At 41.2% G+C, this 21409-nt stretch overlaps 1 protein-coding gene across 1 annotated transcript; it reads left to right on the top strand.

The window, feature by feature from the left end:
- Window positions 1-217: 217 nt before the first annotated feature.
- LOC111843488 (antigen WC1.1-like) lies at window positions 218-19893 on the top strand. The gene is made up of 12 exons (XM_072710358.1): window positions 218-239; window positions 328-642; window positions 737-1051; window positions 1749-2075; window positions 2238-2552; window positions 12334-12645; window positions 15786-16091; window positions 16260-16574; window positions 16943-17269; window positions 17432-17746; window positions 17996-18295; window positions 19721-19893. The coding sequence occupies exons 1-12, from the start codon at window positions 218-220 to the stop codon at window positions 19891-19893; spliced, it is 3342 nt and encodes a 1113-aa protein (XP_072566459.1).
- The last annotated feature ends 1516 nt before the right edge of the window (window positions 19894-21409 follow it).

Raw genomic sequence — 21409 nt, 5'->3', positions numbered from 1 at the left:
TATTGTTAGGTGGCCTACAGAGATATTAGACACATTGGATAATTAGCTATATATTTTATTTAATGCTATTAAGCACATATAAATTTCAGATTTCTTATAAAATTGTAAATTCCACAGAATTTAAATGCATCTGCATCATAGTCAAAATCAATTGGAAATCAATTGAAGATACATCCACTTTTCAAAGATTCATCAACAGCAGCAGCACAACAGACCGATGAAACAGCAGATGTACAACAGTAAAGGGAGAGCAGAACACTGCCAGACACAGGAGGTAAAGAGAGACTCCTGATTGTATTAAATGCTTATTTATCTTTAAATTTGCAGATCATCGAGAGGTCAGACTGGTCCAAGGTGCACACCAGTGCACTGGGAGAGTAGAGATGAAACATGGAGATATCTGGGGCACAGTGTGTGCTGCTGACTTTGACCTGCAGGATGCAGAGGTTGTGTGTCGGCAGCTGGGCTGTGGGATCCCTGTGGAGGTGCTGGGGGGGGCTGCGTTTGGGAAGGAGCGTGACCAGGTGTGGAGAGAGGAGATTCAGTGTAGAGGGAATGAATCTCATATTTACTTCTGTCCGAAATCATCTTCAAAGACAGAGATTTGCTCCCATGGTAATGATGTGGGACTGGTGTGTTCAGGTAAGAACAACATGGCTACTTGTCAGAAAACATATCAATAAATGTTAAGGAAATCTTAACATAAACAGGCTCTAATCCCCTGTGCTGATTGCAGGGTACACAGACTCCAGGCTGGTGGGCGGCCCTGACTTCTGCTCCGGGAGGGTGGAGCTGCAGTACTTCACTGTGTGGGGGACAGTGTGTGATGCATCCTGGGATATGAGAGCAGCCAGTGTTCTCTGTCGGCAGCTGCAGTGTGGGAGCGCTGTGGCAGTGCCAGGACAGGCCTGGTTTGGAGAGGGGAGAGGCCGCATCTGGGCTGATGTGTTTGAGTGCCAGGGGAATGAGACACACCTCTCCCAGTGTGCTGTGTCCTCATGGAGTCGAGCTGCATGCTCTCATGGACGGGATGCAGGAGTCATCTGTGATGGTGAGAACCGATGTGGTCACAACTACACCTGAGACATTTTCATGCAAGAAAGTTATTACTAAGTTATAGGGCGATAAATAATGTATCGACTTGGTCAAAATTTAAACAATAAGAAAATAAGAACATTATGATAAACGATTGATAAGGAACATTGATACAGGCATCAGCCTCATATCACAGAAACAAATGCAATTCCAAACAATCATATGGAAGCTTTTTAACCTACCCATGACAAATGCACACAGAGGTTTTTAATTATATCTTTATTATATCTTTGTGGGGACTCTCCAATCATTCCTTTGGGGAAAACTCTAATCCCAACATGACGAACTTAATCCCTGCCCAGCCCTAACTTTACCCATAAGTAACCAAACTAAATACGTGACTTTTGGCATTTTTAGTTTCAATTGCATTCACAGTTCTTTGTGGGGACTTGAAAAATGATCCCCACAATGTCAAAACTATATGTTTTTATTACATGTGTTTTCAGGCATTTCTCAGTGTATATTGTTTTCTATGGACCTTGGACATAAATGTGATCAGACGTGACTCAATCAGGCATTTCTCAATGTAAGACTATTCTGAGTGACATTAGGCAGACATCTATATAAACATGACTTTAATTCTGAGATGAGTGAAAGCTGCTTTATTGATGTGTATATCAGACAAACATTGACAGTGACTGATCTATCCACAGGGTCTAAATCTCTCTCAGCTCTCAATGGGACAGTAAGACTGTCTGGAGAGAGTGGCTGTGAGGGTCAGGTGGAGGTTTACTACCAACTGACCTGGACCAGAGTTCTCATGGACTCCTGGAGCTTCAGGGAGACCTCTGTGGTCTGCAGACAGCTGGGCTGTGGCTCTGCAGTAAGGCTCAACAGCTCCTCCCTGTCTGGGACAGGGGACAGTGATGTATGTCTGACAGGGTATCAGTGCTCTGGGAGTGAGTCTCAGCTGGTGAACTGCAGTGATCCACACAGACTGAGCTGCAGCTCTGGTCCATATGTTTCCGTAGAGTGTTCCAGTGAGTATAAAAGATACCAACAGAAAGAATATCCAAACATTTTTTACTGATGTCATAAATGTTGCCTACAGTAATTAAATGAAATTAGCGTCATGAAATAATAAGTCCATTTCATGTTTAATGTGACATTTACTCCCTCCCTCCCTTCCTTACTTTCTCCAGATCACAGGTCCATCAGGCTGGTGGGTGATGCTGGGGGCTGTGCAGGGAGGCTGGAGGTGCTCCACCAGGGCTCCTGGGGGACAGTGTGTGGAGACTCCTGGGACCTGAAGGATGCTGAGGTGGTGTGCAGACAGCTCCAGTGTGGGACGGCTCTCCGTGACCCAGTGCCCACCTTCTTTGGACCAGGAACTGGACCCATCTGGCTAGATGAGGTGGACTGTGAGGGGAATGAGACGTCTCTGTGGGACTGTCCTTCAGCACCGAGGGGACAGAATGACTGTGTCTATAAAGAGGACGTAGGAGTTATGTGTTCAGGTACAGACAGTAAGGGATAGGGCTGCTCCCTGAAAGCTGACGATTCAGATATGCAGTCAGAAACCCGTGAGTCGACTGTGATTCCTAAAGCAATCAGTCATTTATTCATTTACCTATTTATTTCGTTCAGTGTACATCACAATAGCAGGATAAAAATGACAGAAGCTTAAAAAAGGAATGATATTTAAATGCGGAATAAGAAATAAGGGGAACCATAAATATATGTTCTAGTATTGGACGCTAGATGAAAAAATAATGCACATTAGCAATTATCTGATGCACGGGTGGACCAGCTTACCATAAAATATTGTGAGTGTGGGCAGGTCAGGTCAGTAACAATGCAGCCTGCCAACTAAGTTATAAATAATATTGATGGGAAGTTTGGTTCAATTTACGGAACCAATTCCATTAAACTCTTTGTTTGATATGAATTAATGAAATTAATTTATAAATCTAACGTTCGACTGAAAGAATCGGTAGGAGGAGAGGTCAGTATGTGCTGCTTCACTTTGTTGAATTACTTTTATTGACACTGCATGTTTATTTAAGTCTTATATTTATTAGAATACCGGTCATCTTCGAGCATGGGCGTCATTAGGTCCGATCACTCGGTATTTTAACCCTATACCCAAATATTTTAGCCCCGATGCTAATTAACCTTCCAAAAATCTGACGGAGCCCCTGAGGGGACCTGTGCAGAAAAAATGCTCTTACTTTCACGTGCACACATGAAAAAATCATACAAAAGTAAAACATTTGCACGCGAAAGTATCTCGTGCGTATCTTGTGCATACGCGAAAGTAACATAATTTTCATTTTTGCACAGGTCCCTTCAAGGGCTCCGTATAAACTTGACTTAGATCCTGATTATTTCAATACCTAGACATTCCCCTGTCTCCGAGTCTTGTAAATTTATATCGAACAGCAGGTTTTATATAATTGAATAGTCAGACTCCAAAAGCCTGACAAAATCTCAAGTACCTTAAGAAACATATAATCTAAAATGCTTTAATTAAAAGATACAAACCAATACCAAAGCCACAACATACTCAATACATCAAATGGCATTGGAAGGACTATTGGGATCGGCACATTTACTGGGCAATCCTCTTAATTCTCGAGTAGACTTTTGGCACAATTAGAGCTAGTCACTCTGTGAGTTTTTGGTCTCACGAGTTTAGCAGAGAAACCACTTGAACCGAACTCAGAAAAATGCCAAACTACGCAGATTGAACTTACTATGGAAGATTGTAAGCACAAAAATTCAAATGGCAATTCCTTTTACAATTGGCAATTCAATATTCAATCAGAGCATGCATTTGTCATTTCAATATTTAATCTGAGCATGTAATTTGAAAATACATTTTGCAATCGGGAGTTAAATGTCAATCAGAGCATGCATTTGTCATTTCAATATTTGATCTGAACATGTAATTTTTATATACATTTTGCAATCAGCAATTCAATGTGCAAAGTGCTTATGCAATCCTTAATTCATTTCAAAATATTTTGAATAATAAATAGAATAACAAGGCACTGAATTGCATTTCATATTGCCATGGGTTTTTTGCCTCTTTATTCAAATGCAATGGCATTCCCGGCAATTGCATTGCATGTTGGGGGGGAAACTCAATTTGCAATTCTCAACTGTCAGACCACTCATCCAGGTGGACCTTCATTAACGACGTCACTTCCTTGTTTAGGGCTTCACGAGCAGTCAACGGATTTGTTAGTTTAAAGAGTAATGGCGACAGAAGAGCCTGTAGCAAATATTTGTGCCTTAGCAGATGACATGGAAAACAATCGGGTATCAGCAATAGATGCGTTTGATAGCTTGCTTTTGCTCTCACAGAGGGTAGAAGAACTTTCCATCGTAACTGGACTTGACACGGGAAGGGTGCAAACTAATCTAAGAGTGGGGACACCCTCCATCGAGATGTCATCCCAAATCTTGGCTGCTGAGGTTTGTACCTAACACCTATTGGTTACAAACTGTCTAGTTGCCTGCGAGATTGTTACCGCATATGTTGACTAGCCTCATTCTTGCTGTCGGCATGAGTGCACGGGAATCCTTGCGGCATGCTTACTGCTCTGGATATCAGAGCTTAGCACTTAGCGCACAGATTTTTTTTCTTTCTCCTTTTTTTTTCTCCAAATTATGTCACCCGGCGCTTCCCTCTTACAAAATGAGCTTAGCTAGGTGCCTTACATGCCCTAACCCAGTGGAGGTTGCGGAATGTCATATTTGTTGGCTGGATTGCGTCAGTGTGGAGTACCTCTGGGAGTCGTCTGACCCGTGTCCTGAGTGTGCTATTATGCTACTGGCCGTGCTGGTATGGAGCGCTCTGCAGATGACTTTTTGTGCTCTGCCGACATTCCTGTGCCACAGTGTAGGTGAAAAACATAAACCAAGGCCTTATGAATTAGAATGTAAAGTAGAGCAGCTCTTTTCTACCGTGGAGCATAGAGTCAAGACGACCACCCGTTACCAGGCACTTCACTATCACCCAAACTCTTGCAGCCCAGGCAGCTTGCTCAGGAGATGGAAGTGTTGTCAGACAGCTTTTTAAATAATAATAATTGATACTTTAGTGATCCCCATGGGGAAATTCTCTTTATGCCTCCCCCAACTTGCACTTTGTAGAGTAAGCAGGTTGTGAAGGGCAGCCACCTGTTGCAGTGCCCTGAGAGCTGGGGATTTAGGGCCTTGCTCAAGGACCTACAGATGTGCCAAGGCTGGGTTTGAACTGGCAACCTTCTGATTACAGGCACACAGGCTTAGCCCACTGGGCCACATGATGCCCCCTGTGACCCATTTCCACTACCACAGTCAAGTGCACCTCTGTCAGAGGCTGTGGCTTAGGAATAGGGCACTGATATCTTCTCTGCTCAGTCTGGGGGGTCAAGCACAGTGGTGGGGTCAGTGGAGACTATTCTGAAAGCGATGCTTGCACATCTGCAATGAGATGAACCTGCTCCTGCAATAGGGTCAGAGAATGTGTTCCTTCATCGTTTGCGGCACACTTCACTTTTGATACCACAGTGCCATGATTTCACCTCCGTGGTGTCTGCTGTGTTGGAGGCCACTGCAAAAGCAGTCAATCTGGATCAGGTGTCCCGTGCAATCGCAGCGATGCAGGACCCAGAGACAGTTGGCCTGGGTGGCATGCCATCCATCCAGCTAAGCCTTACCTCACTTATTGTGTCTCCTGATGGGGCACTTTGTGAGACTGTACGTTGCCCTAATGTAGAGTTTGGCTGCATGGAGGAGCTTCTTTCCTGTGCTTATGGCTCTACCGCTTTCCTTGGCTGAGTCTCCAGCTCTCTATCACATATGCTTGTGATGTTGCAGGCAGGCTGGTCATAGGTGTTGCCCCCCTCACCCCTTCAGACAAACGTGGTGAGACTCATGACTCTTCAGGGCTGGCAATGGGTTCTTTTACAGACGATCAGTTAGCTCACTGTAGGCAGGTAACATCCATCCAGTGACTATTTGCAATGCTTGGGGACGTTTAACGTTCTGCCGCAACCCCCGATGCATTTGGGGGATAAACATGCTGTGATTCACAACCCAGAACAGGCAGATGCCTTGATTAAAGGTTCAACAGCTCTTGCACAAAGGAGCCATAGAGTTAGCTCAACCCTGCAGTTCATCCTGGGCGATTTTTTTCCAGTTTACTTTCTTCTTCCGAATTTTGATTGCGCATGTATTCGTCTTCCACTAGTGATTTCAGCACTGCCCTGGTGGTCTGGAGTGATCAAACTAGAGCTGGGCGATATGGCCTAAAAATAAAATCTCTGATTTTTTCACAATAAATCCGATTTTCGATTTTAATCGATTTTCCCCTCCCCTATTTAAAATCAAACTACAGATGACAAATAAGTAGTTCAAAACAAGTTTTAACTTTATTTTGGTTTTTTTATTTACTTTAGAGTTAAAGTGCAATCTGACAAGCCAAAAAAGATGCTTGTAAGTGAGATGGCAGACCACGCCATTGTAAACACTTTTAGAAACTTGTAAAAAGTTTTAGCATGTTAATGAATCCCATGTATGGGCATCATGTCTTTTGAAAATACATCGTAACAGCGTTTGTTATCGCCTTCCACCGTGCCCCAGGGGGTATTCCATGAAGCAGGATTAAGGGAAAGTCTGGCTTATTTCGATAAGTCTGTCCAGGGGCGGACTGGCAATCTGTGCGTTCTGGAAAAGTCCAGAACGGCCGTCTGATCCACAGCTGTCGGCCTGCCTTTTCTCTTAAATGGGAAATCAGCTAACAGCAGATGGCGCTAATACGATCATTTGTCCGGTGAAATCCATCAGTAAAAGCCAACAAAAAAGAGCGAATCATAAGTTGCAGCTGCAGGAATAATGGCAAGCCGAAAACGTAAGGAGAAAGGAGGATGGGAAAAGTTAAAAGAAAAGAAAGCCAAGTCTCTCGAAAATGATGCGTCAAAATGTAAAAAGCTCACAGAGCTTTTTGGCTGCAGTTCAACTGCCAGCAGCAGCAATAATGTAGATTAAAACGCTAAATCACCCAGCAAGATTGTTGAAGACCAGGTGAAAGTTGAACCTGTTGAGCATCCACAGACTGGTCACGAGGGACAGACAGCAGAGGAAATTTCATGGGAGGAAGAGGTACTGGTAAGTGGCCTCAACATAAAACAACAGGCCTATTCTACATTTATTCTTATAGTCATCCAGTCAGCATCTATTAACTGGACTTGCATGATGATGATGAAAAATATATTTTATATAAAAAATAGACGCTCTAAAAATTAATTGCGAGGGGACTGTGATATTATCTTGTCAGTAGTAAGGTCATCTCTGCAGCTAGACAGAAAGCCATGGTATTGAAAGAAACTGGAAAACAAACCATCCACTCCTAACACTCGTGACATGCTAGCAAGTGGGAAAGAGGGCTAAATAAAGCTCTACTGCATGTTAAACCAAAAATTTGGGGAGGGAAAATCTCATTGTTTTCCATTTAAGTGCAATTTGTTTCTGTCTTTCTGTGGTGGGCTATTGTGGAACTGACACTTAACATACAAACCTGGGGTTTGTCTAAAGCTTGATTAGTATTATAGTAATTTATCTTGTAATTAGTAATGAATTTGTTAGTAGGTTTATTTGTCTGGCTTAATATAAAACCAAAGTGTAAAATGACATTATATAAAATGAGTTAAGCCAGGCTAATTCTTTTACACAAAGTGACACAGAAATTCTAGGCTATCTTGGAGATACAATCAATAATACCCTATAACTTATCTTTTCAATCATTTATTTATTCAGGTTGAAGATAGTTGCAGCTCAAAAGATGACAGGGAGAGTGCAGGAAAGTGCCAGGATGAGGGATCAATGTCACAATATTTTAAACGCCCCAAGTCAGATAGTCACAGCCTGGACATTTTTTTTTAGTTGGCACCCTCAGCAGAAGCCCAAAAACCTGTGTCTACAAAGAGTGGATCCAAAGATGGAACCAACCGCAAATGGCTCACATACTGTGAGGAGAATCTCACACTCTATTGTACAGTTTGTACTTGCAAATAGCCTAGTGTTTCATGACCTTTTTGTGTCATTTCAGGTTTCTGTAGTTTTGATTATGTTTTAGATGTCATTAGGTTGGTATATTGCTGTTCTTTGTACATATTTGTATTTGAAGACTTAGGTTACTTTAATAAATACAGCCCCAATCATCACCACTGGTTGACATGTTACTTGGCGTGAATATTTTATGAAGTATATTATTATGAGAACCCTGCTAGTGGCTGTTTGTACATGTCCAGCTGGTGGGCCTATTTGGGAGAAAGTCCAGGGCTGTTTTTTAGTCCCAGTCCGCCCCTGAGTCTGTCTTATGTAAGTGAGAGTTCCGTTCCAGCAACGTGTCTTAAATGAATCCCCGCTGAGTTGCCATGGTAAGTTGCACCTCCGAACAAGTCTGCTCGGGACCAGGCTAACTGTCTTGCTTAGTTTAGCGTTGTCTCAAAGAACGTCCGTCGTGTGGGAACAGATTCCCAAAATATCGTTCCGTCGGACAACATTCCGCGATTTTACTATTCATGTCATGTAATCTGTTGAATTATATGTCATCTGACATTATATTTTTCATTATCTGATTGATTTTTTTGTTAATTTGTAAGGTGTACCAAAATGACATGATTTTGTTTGAGTTAGCGGGATAATGAGTCTTGTATATACGTATATTAAAAAATGGAAGCTTGTAGTCAGTGCTGTGAGTAAAAGCAAGACGAGAAAGCAGAGAATAAAAACCATCTTTTCTGAAGTAAAGCTCTGCGTAATACTTTCATAATATGGAGAACAGAGCTGAGATTGCTAAATAATCAATAAAGCCTATAAAATCACGTCTTAGCATTCCAATTAATTCCAAAATAATTACAGTAAAATCCTGTTATAGTGGACTCGCTTATAACGGAATGTCGCTTATAATGGACAAACAATTTCGTCTCCAGGGCCGCTTTTAGATGTGGTTCTGTTCGGCTATAACGGACATGCAGTTCCGCCTACAAGGCGTGTGGCGTGCCGGTGATATCCAGCGCAGATACGTACGTAGTCTGGATTATTAATAGTCACGTTTCTGGTTAAGTAAAGTTGGATTACTACATGCAGTGCTTGAAGTGGGCCGGAACACAGTTCCGGAACTTCTGTATTTTCGTCTTTTGGGTTCCGCCACTTTTTTCTGCGTTCCAGTACTTACTGAAACTGATCCGACGCAGCGACAGTGGCCCGAGAATAGACAATATCACAAGACCGATAAAAGACTACATTACCCACGAGCCACAACAGTGCCCTATCATATGCATCCACTGAGTCCCTAACCCTAACCCTACAAGTATCACACTGGTCTGGTTCATGTTGTTTTAATGGTTTTTCAGTATTCCATTTGTGAATTAGAAAAAAGTAGCCTATGCCTATAGGTTATTGCTTGGAAGAATGATTAAATTAAAATAGTGTTTGAACCAACACATCCTAAAGACTTGATTTTTTTTTCACCGCACAAATGTCAAATGTCGGAAAATTAGAGTTCCTGCACTTATTTTTTCCCACTTCAAGCACTGACTACATGTACAATATAATAATCTATACCACAAGTGTGTCTGCTGGGGTGTGGCATGAGTAAATGGTGTCGTGTAGTTGTGTTCTGGGCATACAGCAACTCTGGATATAACGGACTGTTTTGCCAGGTCCCTTGAAGTCCGTTATAACGGTATTTTACTGTAAAATAAAAGCGTACGCTTTTACAAAGGTAAAACATGAAATGCAATGACTGAAATTGAAAGAAAATCTGTTAAAATAATATGAACAGGAAGATATTTTTATATTTTGTTTATTCACAATCTACTTTGAAAGTTTATAAGTGAAAAGCAAAGACAAGATACGGTTATTTGTGCAGAACATTTCACACGGATGTGACAAAGCATTTTACGGAGATCAAATAATATTATACAATAACAATGACACGGGAACTCAACCGAGCTGGCTATGGGAACCGAACCAGCAACTTTCGCGTTATAAGGCGACAGCATAAACCACTGTACCACCGTGCCAAGCACTTGCAACATTTACGTAACTTGTACATTTAATCTGTCTGTAATGCATTGCCAAGCCAACACTCTGGCTGTGTTTATGGCCACAGTATTGCCTTTTTTAACGATTACATCTTTGTATTTTTCATACAGCTCCATCAGCAGTGTTTGTTCTGCGGCGGAAAGAAACACCGATGTCGTTTTAAAGACTTTCCGACTCATTTGGTCGATCTATCGTTCATCCATTCATTTGGGCTTCTTAAATATCGCGGGTGTGCGCACTAAGTGAGACTATGCAAGTCTGCCTTGAATAAGCCTCGATTAGTTAAAGCTGAACTGCGTTCGTGGAACGACATGAGGCTAAGTTTAGAGATGGAGCTAATTTGAGTCTCACTTTTTTTGCGTAAGTCTGGCTTTATTTAGCTACTTTCATGGAATACCCCCCCATTCTTATTATATGGCACACAGTTCGAAAACATGTCAGGGACGGTTGCTTGCTTAACTGGTGTTGTGCTGGATGCTGCGGGTATTTTCATTTCGCTGGGAGCTGCACTTCTCCCACTCCGCTGTGTGCCTCTGCTTTAGGTGCTGGAATAAATTTGTCGTGCTGCTTCCTTTGGTTGCAAAAGTTTTTAAACATACTTTGCAACGAGGACTTGTTTGGTCTGTGTCCCACAGCGGAAAACCAAACCATTGCCATGTTGTTTGTGAATCCGCTACAGCTAGTGTTTGGGTGCGCTGTGCTAATTTACCCGTGAAGAACGGTGCATCGCATTAGTTCCGCTTTTGGCGCTTGCGTGTAAAATAAGTAATAAAATCGATTTTCATAAAAACACATTGTCCTGGACTGTAACTTTGAATTAATAGATAAAATCGATTTATCGCCCACCTCTAGATCAAACGCTGGTTACCCTGGGTACGTCTTTGCTCACTCAGAATGCCTGAGAATGACCATGAGACCAAAATCACCTGTATGCTGGGCTTATATATGCTGGGACATGTCATAGGTTACGAGATGACAGCTTTGTAATTCAATTCTCGATGAAGTGCAGTTGCAAGTACAATTCCAATAGTGCGTTCAGCACTGCCCTGGTGGTCTTCCGCTCAGTCATAGAACCACAATTACATACGTAACCATGGCAATTTAATTTCAAAGTAATTAACTGGTGGTTGTGCATTGCCCTGTGGTATTGTGCAACCAAAGTCATTATGATTATGTGCGTTTGGGGAGGGCACACAAAGTATACATGTTTCACAAAAAAATAAGCTAAAAGAGCTTGATTTAAGTCTGTTGCCTGATTCATTATTCCGACAATTCCATAATGCTATCAAAGAAAGAACAAAACAGAAGCATGCGTCGTAGCACTCAAGCTGCACTGAGAGCTGCAGTGTGCAGTCAAATTGATCACTGAAACTTATGTCAATGGATTTTCTAATTGCTAGACACTCAATATGAACAAAAAACAAACCTTAATAGTCAAATATTCGTAATGAAAATAAGGTGTCTTATTGATTTTGTTTGGTCTTATTCTTTTATTTCTGAAACATGAGAGGAAAAACAAAAATGTTTTACATATTTTAATGGCATTTTTAATATGTAACCAAAAAGTACTGTTTTTGTCCTCTACCTTTAGTGTTTTGTAACCTGTGTTTTTATTATGGTGTTTCAATATTCTGTACTTTATAATAAGCTGATGTTTGTTATTTCTCCATGTCTTATAGAATACAAACAAATCAGGTTGGCTAATGGCTGCTTTGGGCAGTTGGAGGTTTTCTACAATGGCACCTGGGGAAACGTGTGCTTCAATCAAATGGACTCAACCACAGTCAGTCTGATATGTGAACATCTAAACTGTGGAAAGAGTGGGACTGTTTCTAACTCACAGTCTCGGCTGAAAGGAGCTCCGAACTGGCTTGATAACCTGAAATGTCGCCCACATGACTCCACACTGTGGCAGTGCCCGTCCTCTAACTGGGCAGACAATAAATGTGAGGAAGGTGAAGTGGCTCAGATCACCTGTGAAAGTAATTCAGTTTTCATATTATTACATTTGAATATGAACAATATCTGATTTCCGTGTATTGCTAGGTAATAACATATATATATATATATTTTTTTTTTTTTTTTATATTGTTATCAAATTCAAGATTACTAATAATTATGTAAATGGTGGAAATGTTTTGACATTGTGGAGACCATAAAATGCTTTCATTAAGGTCACATGTCCTATGTTTCTAGACAGTGACGTGAGGCTGGTGGTTGGTGACAGTCCTTGTGCTGGCAGAGTGGAGGTTCTTCATGAAGGACAGTGGGGCACAGTGTGTGGTGATGAGTGGGGTATAGAGGATGCTGCAATGGTGTGTAGGCAGATGTTCTGTGGTGATGCTGTAGCAGCACTAGGGGAAGCTCGCTTTGGAGCAGGAACAGGAAGGATCTGGATGAGTTACGTGGCCTGTAATGGATCAGAGTCGACACTGAAAGAGTGTGGACATGATGGATGGGGAGTTCATAACTGTTATCATTACGAGGATGCTGGAGTCGTCTGCTCAGGTAGGACACATACTGTTCACTAGATACGCTGCACTGTTTACTTAATATATTCTTAATAAAAAACAGATATTAAAATGTCTCAGAATCTTTCACTGTTGAATCTCAGTTTAGATGCAAGGGGGATTAACCTATTAGGCGACATCATCTTAGAGGCCACCTCCTACTCTTAAGAGCATGTAGAGTAACAATCCGAGACTCATTGAACTTGGGCAGAGAAGTTTGTTGATGTGGGGGTTGGTGGCAGCACTGGCTATGAAGGTTGTGGAAATATTGAGAAAATATCTTAAAAAAACTTTATCCCTATCCAAAGAAATCTACATCCCACAAAGTTTCAGTATAGGGTACAAGGCTGAGGTTCACCCCCCTTGCCCAGCTACTAGTCAGATAAATAAACGCTGTCAAAGTCAGCTATGGGAAGCCAATAGGAAATGCAATCTGCAAATGTTTGTTTCTTAAATGACAAATAGACTATAGATATCTGCTTCACTTAGTTTCATCAAAACACTGTCCCAAAAAATCATAATATAACTTTATCTTCTGAAATGAATTTTTTTTCCACACCGTCTTACTTCACATTGGGCCTCGTGCAAGAACCACTCATATGAACAGATTCATTCTTAAGTTGCATGTCCAAGTTATTTAAGTGAAGTTGCTGCATCACCAATCATCTTTGATTTTTAATGTTCACTTAGGTATGAACCTAATTTATGAGTGGTCCAGTCCTGTCATAGTCATGTGCAATTAGTCTGATGTCATCAAAGTCTAAGTTTCTTACTAATGGATTGTATATTTCATTTCTTTGAAGCAATTTTGACTTTGGAAATTCATATATACAATAGCCCCCTTCGCATTCACAAATTTGCCTGTGTGCAGAAACGTGAAGACAATGCATAAGCCAAAAGCAGGAGGCCTACTGAAAATTATTTGGATTACATAAAATTGTAAAATATAAGTATATTAGTAATACATAATATTTGTTAGTGTAAGTGCATACTACATCTTTAATACTAAAAGTCATGTATTGGGTACACGGGGTGGCATGGTCGTGCAGGTGCAGTGGTTAGCATTGTTGCCTCACACCTCTGGGACCAGAGTTTGAGTTTCCACCAGGATTCCATGTGTGCAGAGTGAATGTTCTTCCCATGTTGTCATAAGGTTTCCACCAGGTACTCTGGTTTTCCCCCACAGTCCAAAAACATGCTGAGCTTAATTGTAGTTACCAAATTGCCCATAGGGGTGCATGTCTGACTGAATGGCGTGTCCTGCAATGGGTTGGCACCCCATCCTGGGTTGATCCCTGCCTTCCACCTGTAGCTTCCTGGATAGGCTCCAGACCCCCCACAACCCTGAATAGGATAAGTAATTGCAGCAAATAGATGGATGGATTGGGTATGCCATGCATCTTTGTTCTAGTAACCAGGCTCATTCACATGTTAGCTGTCTTCATGACCATGGAATTTCACATTTCTCACAGTAACTTCTACATTTTTCATTTCATTTTGCATTTTAATTAATGACTCAAAAACATAGTGCTCCCAGTGCGTACAGCAGTAACCCTGTACATACAGAGGCATACTTTAGACCAGGGTTCTTAAAATCTGGGCCTCTATTCCAAATCCAGGCCTTGTTTTTAGTTCACCCAGGGAGTAAGTTAATTACTGATTTTGATTGGTCAGAGGCTTCACACCTGACTGACAGGTAAAGGAAGGCTGGAAAACCAGCAGTGCTTGGACCTCGAGGACCGTGATTTGAATAACCCTGCTTTAGACCAGTGGCCTGTACTACAAAGTGGGGTTACTGGCTTATTGGGGTAACTTGTCGGATTTAAGGTACCACAGATTAAATGGACTTCATATTCATTCACTTACATTTTGCCCCGACTACCTTAAATCCGACAAGTTACCCTGATAAGCCATTAACCCCGCTTCATAGTACAGGCCCCAGGGGTGTCGAACTGCAGTCCTGGAGGGCCAGAGCCCTGTGTAGCTTAGTTCTTTCCCTGTTCAACCACAAATGATTCAACTGAAGAGCTGTGTGGTACTTAGCACAAGGAGTTAAATCAGGTGTGTTATATGAGGGGAAACCCAAAAATGTGCAGGGCTCTGGCCCTCCAGGACTGGAGTTTGACACCCATGCTTTAGATGTTTTTATAAATGTGTTCTTCACTGTCCGGCCTCTGACCTCCCTGCGTTTCGCCATTTTGTCTTGTTGATGGTCGTTTGGTGTCTGTATTAGTTCTTCTAAAGACTTAATAGAAGGGTGTTGTTCCACTTTAAAACAAGCATTGCCATGTGTTGGTCTGCCAGGCATTACAGTACAGAGTTACTACTCTTTGTACTAATGTATTGAAGCAGTATGGTTTGGACCCAATACTAAAAATGCACGATTTACAGTACTGAAAAGTTTAAAACTTACAGTCACAAAGACAGCTAACGTGAATGAGGCTGGTTTGCCAAGACAAAGATGTGCGGCGTAAACCAAGGCAAAACTTTTAATAGCTTATTAAAAATACACTTACATTAACAAGTAGTAGGCCTATGTATCCCAAATAGTTAAATACCGTATTACTGTATGTGATCTTATGTGATCCAAATCATTTCAGATTGTTTTTGGCTTACACGTCATCTGTGAGTTTTGGCGATCTTTCAGCGAGCTCCAAAAACATTCTGGTTTAATTGTTCATGGCCAAAGCAAAACCACAAAGGGGTGACTGCACATATGAGTGCACATGTGCTAAAACTAAATCTAAATGCAACTGAGATGCTCATTTCCGTCTGACCTCTAGATGTCAGTCTTTTTTGTTTGGTTTGTACGACTGCTCTGGACCATTCATGAATGTGCAAACTTTGGGTTTGTTTTGTTTCTCTTCTGCCTTTAGAAACCCAAAAATGTTAGTATAAATATGTGTATGTATGTGTCATGGCTATATTGTTTGTCTGAGGCCTTTATAAATGAGTCCCCAGGACTGCTGTCTCAAAACACTTACCAAACATTCATCAACAACTGCAGCAGGACAGACGGATAAAACAGCAGATGTACATCAGTGAAAGAAGAGTAGAACACTGCCAGCGACAGGAGATAAAGAGAGACTCCTGATTGTATTAAATGCATATTTATCCTTAAATTTGCAGATCATCGAGAGGTCAGACTGGTCCAAGGTGCACACCAGTGCGCTGGGAGAGTAGAGATGAAGCATGGAGATATCTGGGGCACAGTGTGTGCTGCTGACTTTGACCTGCAGGATGCAGAGGTTGTGTGTCGGCAGCTGGGTTGTGGAATCCCTGTGAAGGTGCTGGGGGGGGCTGCGTTTGGGAAGGAGCGTGGCCAGGTGTGGAGAGAGGAGATTCAGTGTAGAGGGAATGAATCTCATATTTCCTTCTGCCCAAAATCACCCTCAAAGGCCAAGAACTGCTCGCATGGTAATGATGTGGGACTGGTGTGTTCAGGTAAGAACAATATGACTGTTTGTCAAAAAACATATGAATGGCTTTTAAATTAGTAAATATAAATTACACAGTAAATAGACCAAGTTCAACATTAATGTTTTAAATACTGTGTTCGAATTTCTTCAAAGCGTTAAATATTAACGCTTTAATCCCCTGTGCTGGTTGCAGGGTACACAGACTCCAGGCTGGTGGGCGGCCCTGACTCCTGCTCCGGGAGGGTGGAGCTGCAGTACCTCAGTGAGTGGGGGACAGTGTGTGATGCATCCTGGGATATGAGAGCAGCCAGTGTCCTCTGTCGGCATCTGCAGTGTGGGAGCGCTGTGGCAGTGCCAGGACAGGCCTGGTTTGGAGAGGGGAGGGGCCGCATCTGGGCTGATGTGTTTGAGTGCCAGGGGAATGAGACACACCTCTCCCAGTGTGCTGTGTCCTCATGGAGTCGAGCTGCATGCTCTCATGGACGGGATGCAGGAGTCATCTGTGATGGTGAGAACCGATGTCGTCACAACTACACCTGAGACATGTTCATACAAGGCAGTAAAAACTGTGTGATATTTATTTCCTTTTTTTCTGAATTTATATATTATATATTTTATATATTATAGTGTTTGGGACCTTAAGGAAGGTTTCAGTCTCAATATCCACTTTCTTTCCAATGAGCGTTTAGAACAACACATTAAAATCACAATGTACTCTATGTAGAAATTAAATGTTATTGCATATGATTACATTTTGGATGGAATCAGAAAAACTTCAATTTAAACCTGAATTTGATCCAGAGATTTAAATTTCCATTCTGAATGGAATCAGGCAAATGTCACGTTAAACCCTGACAGTGACTGATCTTTCCACAGGGTCTAAATCTCTCTCAGCTCTCAATGGGACAGTACGGCTGTCTGGAGAGAGTGGCTGTGAGGGTCAGGTGGAGGTTTACTACCAGCTGACCTGGAGCAGAGTTCTCATGGACTCCTGGAGCTTCAGGGAGACCTCTGTGGTCTGCAGGCAGCTGGGCTGTGGCTCTGCAGTGAGGCTGTACAGCTCCTCCCTGTCTGGGACAGGGGACAGTGATGTATGTCTGACAGGGTATCAGTGCTCTGGGAGTGAGTCTCACCTGGTGAACTGCAGTGATCCACACAGACTGAGCTGCAGCTCTGGTCCACATGTTTCCGTAGAGTGTTCCAGTGAGTATAAAAGATACCAACAGAAAGAATATCCAAACATTTTTTACTGATGTCATAAATGTTGTCTACAGTAATTAAATGAAATTAGCTTCATTAAATAATAAGTCCATTTCATGTTTAATGTGATATTTACTCCCTCTCTTCCTTCCTTACTTTCTCCAGATCACAGGTCCATCAGGCTGGTGGGTGATGCCGGGGGCTGTGCAGGGAGGCTGGAGGTGCTCCACCAGGGCTCCTGGGGGACAGTGTGTGGAGGCTGCTGGGACCTGAAGGATGCTGAGGTGGTGTGCAGACAGCTCCAGTGTGGGACGGCTCTCCGTAACCCAGTATCCACCTTCTTGGGACCAGGAACTGGATCCATCTGGCTGGATGAAGTGGACTGTGAGGGGAATGAGACGTCTCTGTGGGACTGTCCTTCAGCACCGAGGGGACAGAATGACTGTGTCCATAAAGAGGATGTCGGAGTTATGTGTTCAGGTATGACTATCAAGACTCTTCATTTTAAGGAAGAAATCTATAATGAACCCTAAATGTTCCGGCTGTAGTCAAATTGTAAATGCCAACTTGTATAATTTAGTTGTACTAATTTAAACATAACCAATTTATTCAAGCAATTTAGCATTTAACAGCTCCACATTATGTAATGTTTAATCAGATTTCACTGTTACTTTCAAAATAGAAATAATTGTTCACTTATTTTAAGTTATTTCTTTACACTGCTTGTAGAATATAAAGAGATCAGACTGGCTGAAGGCTGCTCTGGGCAACTGGAGGTTTTCTACAATGGCACCTGGGGAAATGTGTGTTTCAATCAAATGGACACAAACACAGTCAGTATGATATGTCAACATCTCAACTGTGGAAAGAGTGGGACTATATCTAACTCACAGTCTCGGCTGAAAGGAGCTCCAAACTGGCTTGATAACCTGAAATGTCGCCCACATGACTCCACACTGTGGCAGTGCCCATCCACTCACTGGGAAGAGAGTGACTGTAATGATAAAGTGGCTCAGATCACCTGTGAATGTAAATTCATTTTCATATTAATAAATATGAATATCAAATTTTATTTCAACGTTAATCATTAGTTAATTCCTTATTTTTTAAAAATTATTAAATATAAGATTAATTGTATTAAAGAATGGAGATTATACTGTTTGGTCTGTGTCTAGGTCTGGCATATATTAGAAAATAAGCTAACATTTGGTTCTCATAGTCGACACGGTGAATGCAGAATTAACGGGGAACGGTAACATTCTGACTGACTTTGACAAGGGGCAAATCATTATGCATTCGAGGCATGTTACCTATGGGGCTATGTAGCCACAGGCTAGTAAAAGTGTCCGTGCTGACCCCTGTCCAGAGACAAAAGTGCCTACAATGGGCAAGTAAGCATTTGAACACAACCGTGGAGCAATGGAAGATGGTCATCATCATCAAAATTATCTGCCATTTGTGCCACAGTAGCCCTCCAGTTGGTTCGTATCAGACTGGATAGCCTTCATTCCACTTCGATAATCATGGTCACCCAACACCTTGTCGGCAGTTCGTGGTTTTTCTCTCTTTGGACCGCTCTAACTAGGTATTTACCACAGCTGACCATGAACACCACCCAAGCCTTGCCATCTCAGAGATGCTCTGACCAAGTTTTTTGACTATAATGATTTGGCCCTACACATGGTGGTTGCAACACATTTGCGCTTTATAATACATTACTAAATCAAAAGATGCGCACGGTAGCAAACAATGGGAGCTGAGAAAGAAGACAAAGAAATATTTTATTATACAGTACAGCAGGTTTCTTTTTATGTAATGAAATAGCACAGTATAGGTACTGAATATGTATCATACCTGTTTATTTTTACTGTCCATCAAATATACATTACTGTATGTATGCTGTATTACAAATTAGATATTTGCAATGGGTCATTTGCGCTGTCCATACTCCTGCACCTGTTACACTAAGTGATATACCCACTAACATCCTACTACATCCACTTTCAGACATCTCTTGATCAGTGTATATTATTTACTATGGACCTCGGAAGTAATTGTGATCAGATGTTACTCGATGTTACTTGATAGGATGTAAGTCGACCTATATAGCTCTTCTCAGGGGTACCTAACAATTCCATGTATTTGTAAAATTTCAACACCAACTCAGTCAAATAATTATTTTAATTAGTTAAAAATTTTTGTGAGGTATTGATTAGACAAACAAGGTGTTCTAATGCTCAGATAAAGGGTATATTTGATGGTTGTTGCAAATATTGGGGCGAGTGTAGGAGAGGTTTTGAAATGATTAATGTTACACAGATAAAATATCATAGTTTAATCTTTTACTATTTTTTATAAAAATAGTACTTTCTTGTAATAATAATAAAAAAAAATAACTAAGATCACTTGTTCTGTGCTTGCAGCCAGTGACGTGAGGCTGGTGGATGGTGACAGTCCCTGTGCTGGGAGAGTGGAGGTTCTTCATGAAGGACAGTGGGGCACAGTTTGTGGTCGTGGCTGGGATATGGAGGATGCTGGAGTGGTGTGTAGACAGATGTTTTGTGGAGATTCTTCAGAAGCACCAGGGGATGCTCACTTTGGAGAAGGAACAGGGAAGATCTGGATGAATTATGTGGCCTGTAATGGGTCAGAGTCGACATTGAAGGACTGTGGACATGATGGATGGAGAGTTAATTACTGTGATCATGTTGAAGACGCTGGAGTCGTCTGCTCAGGTAGGACACATGTACTGTTCAGTAAACATGCTACATAAACTTAGTTTGTTCAGTTTTAATCAAGAAACAAATTTTTAATTTTTAATTTTTTTTTTTTGAATTTCAGTTTGCAAGGATGCTCATCTATAATTTCCATGTAAAATTTTCAATATCCATGTTAAATGATCAGGAAAAATGGTAACACTTTATAATAGTTCCGTAGTTAACAGGTAAATATGCAGGAACTAAGCAGCAACAAATGAGTAGTGCTTCATTAACACCTAAATTAGTACTATTCACTACTAAGGAGTTATGCTTAATTACTCAATAGGTAATAGTGAACTAATTATTATAGTAGTTCGCTAGTACTTCATTAGGAACTATTGAGTATTGCAGGTCTCATTGGGAATTACTAACTATAATATATATAATACTAACTATGTATTATTTCTAATAACTACTAGTCCGTTACTCCTCAAATGAACAGTGCTTATTTTGGACTAACTGGGACATATATGCTACTGTTCTCAATGGTTTTTGGCATTCTTTTCCTTTTGGAAAAACAGGCTTGTTTCTTCCTACTTGTTTGTATGACATACAACTTATTCTACAAAAAGTTACTGCCTAAAATATGTATACATTACCTACATTTTAATTGTTTACCTCACTTCAGTCTGTGTGCCAGTGTTCTTCAAACTGTGCTTTGAAGTCCAACTGAAGGGATGGTCAATCAGAGACTCGTGTTTTGCCACATGATGTGCTCTACCACATATTGTTGATCTTTTCTGAACATTAAGAAATTAATGTATGCATTTTAAATAAGGAATGAAGTCTTAATAATGACCTAAATAAAACTAATTGTAACTCATTAGTAATGAATGTGGCATTACTGACTTCTTCAATAGGAGTTACTAAAGATCAAGAACAGTATTATAAAGTGAAACACACTGTAACTCATTAGTAATGAATGTGGTGTTGCTGAGTGAGCTTCTATTTCTTTCATTGTGTGCCATTTTATGACAATGTTTTGGTTTGGAACATGCAATGAAACAAATGAATGCACTTCTTCACAAGCAAAACCTACATTCACAAATAGTTCAACAAGGAAAACATGCAATTGTGGCTGTATGCTGGTTACGGCTAGTGCTAGAGAGCTCAGAAATCTTTCCACATCACTTAAAATCAGTAGCTTGGGAGCCTTTTATTTTCTCAATAAATTACACCAACACTGGAGAGCAGGTAGTGGATAAGACTAAATGTGTCTGTCAGCTGAACTCTGATATGTTGCTGGAAACACATCCAACATGATAACTCATTTACGATGACATTGTCCAAGTGGGTATATAACCTGAGGAAAGCAGAAACAGTCTCTGAAAGTTAGTCTGATTGTGACATTGTGCTTTTGTCAGGAAATGAATTCTGGGTATGA

This window comes from Paramormyrops kingsleyae, chromosome 3 (assembly GCF_048594095.1).
Source record: "Paramormyrops kingsleyae isolate MSU_618 chromosome 3, PKINGS_0.4, whole genome shotgun sequence".
NCBI lineage: Eukaryota > Metazoa > Chordata > Actinopteri > Osteoglossiformes > Mormyridae > Paramormyrops > Paramormyrops kingsleyae.
Note: the sequence above shows the minus strand (reverse complement) of the source record. Positions and strands in the feature narration are given on the sequence as shown.